Here is a 6,384-nt window from a genome sequence, read left to right on the forward strand (position 1 = left end):
GATTTAAAACCCAATACTCTAGAAGACTACAGACTGCGCGCCGGTATGTTGCCAACTGACTTCCCGGTGGCTTACACACCTAAAACCAGTCCCAAAGCCTATCAAAAGACCCGGTAAAAAGACTTTTATAACATTTACATTCTAAACCTTGTAATATAAGGTCACCATCATGTCTGCGAGGCTGCGGCGTAATTTAGGCCTCCTAAAAATGCTGATCACAGCCAACCCCTCGAAAAGAAAGGCTATCCTTTGCGCGGCCTCGGACGATTTAGTGGTGGCCATTTCAGAAATAGCCCTAAACACCCTAAAAGGTAATGTTCCGATATCAACGAGCCTGTACCGGGTTCTGAAGAAGAAGCGCCACATTATTAAGAAGTTCAGCAAGAAGAGGTCGCCGCTCCTTTCTTAAAGGAAACTGGCCAAACAATCTGGTGATTTTATAGGGTCACTGCTACGTATAGCTATACCCCTACTCACAGGGCTCCTGTCAAGGCCCTGATGGATCACACCCACAAAATGTACCTTGTACCCCGCCAACAGCTGGAACAGTTGGGCCCTTCTACCACCGATGCCTGGGACAAACGCAAAAATGAGACACAGAGGCTCGACGCTGAAATCAAAGCCATTTTTAACCGAACTGATTTAAAACCACACGACAAAACGGGGCTTTAATCAGGAGCCCTTCAAAACTTTCTACAGTACTACAAGCAACTGACCTCTGAAAAAAACAAACTTACTCTGTATACCCCAGATGCTGAACAGCAGTCAGTACCCTCTGTGGCGCCTCAAGACCTAGGGCCCTCACCCACCCCGGATGCCTTTGTCGTAGACCTTTTAAAAAATATAAGTCAGAAGTATAGAGGGGCTGCTGAAATGTTGCTCAGTAAAATGACTGCTACTAAAGATTTGACCTCGTGCAACGACCGGGATTAATTCGTTTACAAGGGTCAGTCGGTTGCTGGTTCCCACATGTATGATCTGGTCAGGGGTCTCACATATGGTAAAACACTATCGACACTAGACGCTCCTAGAGGTTGGGAGCAGTTCCTAAGTACCGCTGCGGAACTCAACATTCCCTCAACGATTATCGGTAACGCAGAGAATCGTCACAGCTTGAAAGTTTAAAAGATCCGACTGTAGGAAAGTACCATCTTGACTGGCATGTTACCCCCATATTTCACTGTATATATGTTGTTTTAGTCTATGTGTCACTGGGACCCTGGGACTCATAAGTATTGGCCCTATATGTGTTCCCTGTGTGATGCCTAACTGTCTCACTGAGGCTCTGCTAACCAGAACCTCAGTGATTATGCTCTCTCTGCTTTCCAAATTTGTCACTAACAGGCTAGTGACTAAATTTACCAATTCACATTGGCATACTGGTACACCCATATAATTCCCTAGTATATGGTACTAGTGTACCCAGGGTATTGGGGTTCCAGGAGATCCATATGGGCTGCAGCATTTATTTTGCCATCCATAGGGAGCTCTGACAATTATTACACAGGCCTGCCAGTGCAGCCTGAGTGAAATAATGTCCACGTTATTTCACAGCCATTTACCAATGCACTTAAGTAACTTATAAGTCACCTATATGTCTAACCTTTACCTAGTGAAGGTTTGGTGCAAAGTTACTTAGTGTGTGGGCACCCTGGTACTAGCCAAGGTGCCCCCACATCGTTCAGGGCAAATTCCCCGGACTTTGTGAGTGCGGGGACACCATTACACATGTGCACTGCACATAGGTCACTACCTGTGTACAGAGTCACAATGGTAACTCCGAACATGGCCAAGTAACATGTCTAAGATCATGGAATTCCATGGGTACAATTCCATGATCCCCCGGGTTTCTAGCACAGAACCCGGGTACTGCCAAACTGCCTTTCCGGGGTCACCACTGCAGCTGCTGCTGCTGCCAACCCCTCAGACAGGTTTCTGCCCTCCTGGGGTCCAGGCAGCCCTGGCCCAGGAAGGCAGAAAAAAGGATTTCCTCTGAGAGAGGGTGTAACACCCTCTCCCTTTGGAAATAGGTGTGAAGGCTGGGGAGGAGTAGCCTCCCCCAGCCTCTGGAAATGCTTTGATGGACACAGATGGTGCCCAACTCTGCATAAGACAGTCTGCATCGGTTAAGGGATCCCCCAGCCCTGCTCTGGCGCGAAACTGGACAAAGGAAAGGGGAGTGACCACTCCCCTGTCCTGCACCTCCCAGGGGAGGTGCCTAGAGCTCCTCCAGTGTGTCCCAGACCTCTGCCATCTTGGAAACAGAGGTGTTGGTGGCACACTGAACTGCTCTGAGTGGCCAGTGCCAGCAGGTGACGTCAGAGGCTCCTTCTAATCAGCTCTTACCTCTCTTGGTAGCCAATCCTCCTTCATAGGTGGCCAAACCTCCTTTTCTGGCTATTTAGGGTCTCTGCTTTGGGGATCTCACCGAATAATGAATGCAAGAGCTCACCAGAGTTCCTCTCCCTCTTCACCTGCTGCCAAAGGATCGACCGCTGACTGCTCAGGATGCCTGCAAAACCTCAACAAAGTAGCAAGACGACTACTAGCAACCTTGTATCGCTTCATCCTGCCGGCTATCTCGACTGTTTTCAAGGGGGTGCATGCTCTGGGGGTAGCCTGCCTCCTCTCTACACCAGGAGCTCTGAAGAAATCTCCCATGGGTCAACGGAATCTTCCCCCTGCAACCGCAGGCAACAAAAGACTGCATCACCGGTCCTCTGGGTCCCCTCTCAGCACAACAAGTGTGGTCCCTGGAACTCAGAAACTCTGACCAAGTGACTCCCACAGTCCAGTGACTCTTCAGTCCAACTTTGGTGGAGGTAAGTCCTTACCTCCCCACGCTACACTGCATTGCTTGGTACTGCGTGATTTGCAGCTGCTCCAGCTCCTGTGCACTTTTCCAGGATTTCCTTTGTGCACAGCCAAGCCTGGGTCCCCGACACTCTAACCTGCAGTGCACAACCTTCTGAGTTGTCCTCTGGCGCTGTGGGACTCACTTTTGTGACTTCGGGTGGACTCCGGTTCACTTTTCTTCTAAGTGCCTCTTCAAGTACTTCTGTGGGTGCTGCCTGCTTCTGTGAGAGCTCCCTGACTTGCAGGACACCCCCTCTGTCTCCTCATTCAAGTGGCGACATTCTGGTCCCTTCTGGGCCACAGCAGCATCCAAAAACCCTAACCACAATCCTTGCAGCTAGCAAGGCTTGTTTGTGGTCTTTCTGCGTGGGAACACCCCTGCAAGCTTCTTCATGACGTGGGACAGCCATCCTCCAAAGGGGAATTTCCTAGTCCTCTTCGTTCTTGCAGAACACCAAGCTTCTTCCACCCAGTGGCAGCTTCCTTGCACCCTCAGCTGGCATTTCCTGGACTCCTGCCCACTCTCGACACTGTTGCGACTCTTGGACTTGGTCCCCTTGTCTTACAGGTACCCACCCCGGAAATCCACTGTTGTTGCATTGCTGGTGTTTGTTCTCCTTGCAGAATCCCCCTATCACGACTTCTGTGCTCTCTGGGGGTAGTAGGTGCACTTTACACCTACCTTTCAGGATCTTGGGGTGGGCTATTTTTCTAACCCTCACTGTTTTCTTACAGTCCCAGCGACCCTCTACAAGCTCACATAGGTTTGAGGTCCATTTGTGGTTCACATTCCAATTTTGGAGTATATGGTTTGTGTTGCCCCTATACCTATGTGCTTCTATTGCAATCTACTGTAATTTTACATTGCTTGCATTACTTCCAATTGCTATTATCTGCATAATTTTGGTTTGTGTACATATATCTTGTGTATATAACTTATCCTCATACTGAGGGTACTCACTGAGATACTTTTGGCATATTGTCATAAAAATAAAGTACCTTTATTTTTAGTATATCTGTGTATTGTGTTTTCTTATGATATGGTGCATATCAAAATGAACACCTGGCTACCGAAATTTGCACCCATGTACAGTATTGTTAATAAAGTTCACATGTCGAAAGTTTTTTACATCATTTAATTTTTTACCATGTTTGTTGTGAAAACTGTTTCTAATAAAACACGTTTAACATTTCAGCAGTAGTCCGACATTTTTTTTATTTTTAAATGGTTTTAAAATGTGGGATGGGGGATGAAAAATGCATATTCTGTTTTCAGGTTACAAAGTTTTTTATTTTAGACAATCATCAGTACAGTTGAGGCGTTACAAAGCCTTACACCTTTGGCATGCACTATATTCTGTTTTAACAATGCTAGACATGGGCCTAGTCTTTTCATTCACATATTTCATAACAATGCCGTCGTTGTTTACTAGATCAGCGGAATACAGATTAAAAAAATGTCTAAACGTCATACCATCAGACATTTTACTAACAAAATATATACAGTTCTCCCCCCTTGAGATGGCTAGAGAATCCTGTACACACAGTTTGTTATACACAACAATGGGTGATGCTTTTTTTACATACTTGAATATCGGTTTTATATAAATGTCATGCTAGGGGAACTCCGCTAAACTGTCAAACACTATAACCTTGTCTACATCAAGAAACATTGCAGCCCAGTGTGTACCACCCTTGTAATGGGGGGTCAGTGTTAAAGACGAGGGTGCGGGGTCTTTCTGGGCCTATCTTTTCAGGTAACCCATCGCTAGGAAACACACCTAAAAAGTATTTCTTAGCGTATTTAAGTCCCGTATCTCAGTAGTGTCCATTTTACAAGCTTTTAATGATAGTCAAACATAAGTTGACGGGCGTGATTGACCTGAATAACGCTGTCAAATACCGAGAATACAAACATGTTCACATTGATCGCCAAGGCCTGTGTAAAGCGTATTTCAGCTTTAAGATTTCCATTTTTTATCAGGTTGTAGTGGTCACCGTCTTCCATGTCAGGCGTCAGGTCAAATGCAAACAGCGTGTAGCCGGCCGCATATCCCTCTCTTGAAACAACGACTCCTGAGTCCCGCAGATGTTTCCCTGTTATCAAGACCAGACCGAGATATTCCTGGACAAAAATGGATGTTCCAAAATTCGGCGTGAACGGTTTTGCAGGTATCACAGCTCCCTTGTGCACCAAAGCTGCGTAGTTGATGTCGTAGTGTTTGAAGTTGAAAGGGTTAGAGTTGTAGAGGCCGCTAAAAGCTGTATTGTCCACAAACCCTATGATGATGAGTTTTGGTAATTGCCCCAGAACTAGATTCTGCTGCTTCGTTAATCTACTACTGGCGGGGATGCTGAATATCTTCAGAGCAACTCTTTCAATGGCGTATTTAGCGTTCGATAATTGTAAAGCTTCTGCATGGGCTAGTCTGACGCTCGGGGACACCTTCACCCTCTTTACAAACAGGCTTGCGGACAATATAACCAGTTTATACTGCTGTGCATCGCCGTTGATGAGACAGAAAGCATCCTTGTTACAATTGAGTTTGATCTTGAGATCTATAGCGTTGACTAGCAGCTTGTCTTGAAAGAAAAGGTCTGAATGTACACGCACCAGGCGATCAAACTGCCTACTGCCGGCGGCGAAGCTAGCTCTTTTTTTAAAACCCTTGTTGCCCCCGTCCAAAGCTGTGTTCTCAAAATGCGCTTCAGTGTCTTTGTAGAAGAGTCCCGCTGAAAGTTGTGTGTCCAAGGCGTCCCAACTGTAATTTAGAAACTCTCTATGTAGGCCCTGTAGGCATACATGTTATCACTCTGCATGACGAGTCGATCGCCTAGGTTAATGTCCACCTGATTAACCATGGTTGCGATGGGGTAGGCGATCGGGGCCACTCTAGCATCATCCTCGATGTCGGCGCCATTCGCTTTGGTTATTTTACAGACAAGGTGTAGAAGAGTGTTGTTGAGATCCAGATACATATCAGTGGACCCTGACACATAAAACTCTATCGGTGCAAGCGGCGTCAGAGCTGCCATAGGCGATACTTCCATGAAAAAACTGTTCTCTATGCTGGTCTGTGTTGGTTTGAGAGAAAACAGATCTAACTCTGATTTGGCGCATTCACCTGAGGCGCAGTGTACGAAGGCAATGCTAGCCGATTTAAAAAATATTCACTGTAGAACGTGTTCTCTTCTTCTTGGAAGATCTCTTCCATCTTACGGCTGTTCTTTTGTGTGGGCCTTTTGAAGAAGTCTGCCGCTTCTTATAAGGCATTGGTGGCCCCCTACGCTTCGATGCCCTTCGCTTCCTTTTAATACCAGCACACACATTGTACATCAACCCGCTCCTTCTTGCGGCTGTCTGTTCATGCGTTTGGCGACAGCCGACGTTACAGAGCCCACGACGTCCTGGGCTATGTTCGTAGCAGCCGCTTTAACATGCGGTTTTGCAATTTCAAATCCTCTTCTCAAAAAGGGCATGGCACGCCTAAACAAACTCCGAAAGAAGCCCCACCCAGGCCGGCCCCG

The 6,384-nt window shown here is 46.7% G+C and overlaps 1 protein-coding gene across 1 annotated transcript; it reads right to left on the reverse strand.

Moving 5' to 3' along the window:
• Window positions 1-4,699: 4,699 nt before the first annotated feature.
• LOC138260313 (uncharacterized protein F54H12.2-like) lies at window positions 4,700-6,071 on the reverse strand. The gene is made up of 3 exons (XM_069208697.1): window positions 5,982-6,071; window positions 5,660-5,931; window positions 4,700-5,618 (listed from the first exon to the last, which is right to left on the reverse strand). The coding sequence occupies exons 1-3, from the start codon at window positions 6,069-6,071 to the stop codon at window positions 4,700-4,702; spliced, it is 1,281 nt and encodes a 426-aa protein (XP_069064798.1).
• Between the last annotated feature and the right edge of the window lie 313 nt (window positions 6,072-6,384).

This window comes from Pleurodeles waltl, chromosome 2_1 (genome assembly GCF_031143425.1).
Source record: "Pleurodeles waltl isolate 20211129_DDA chromosome 2_1, aPleWal1.hap1.20221129, whole genome shotgun sequence".
NCBI classification, from domain to species: domain Eukaryota; kingdom Metazoa; phylum Chordata; class Amphibia; order Caudata; family Salamandridae; genus Pleurodeles; species Pleurodeles waltl.

Bases quoted from the DNA above. Each gene is read 5' to 3' on its own strand.
- LOC138260313 (XM_069208697.1), bottom strand. From the start codon at position 6,071: ATGGAAGAGATCTTCCAAGAAGAAGAGAACACGTTCTACAGTGAATAT. The intron at 5,932-5,981 runs GTGAATGCGCCA...AAACCAACACAG, and splicing joins CTTCGTACACTGCGCCTCAG to ACCAGCATAGAGAACAGTTT. The intron at 5,619-5,659 runs GTATGCCTACAG...TCTAAATTACAG, and splicing joins GTCATGCAGAGTGATAACAT to TTGGGACGCCTTGGACACAC.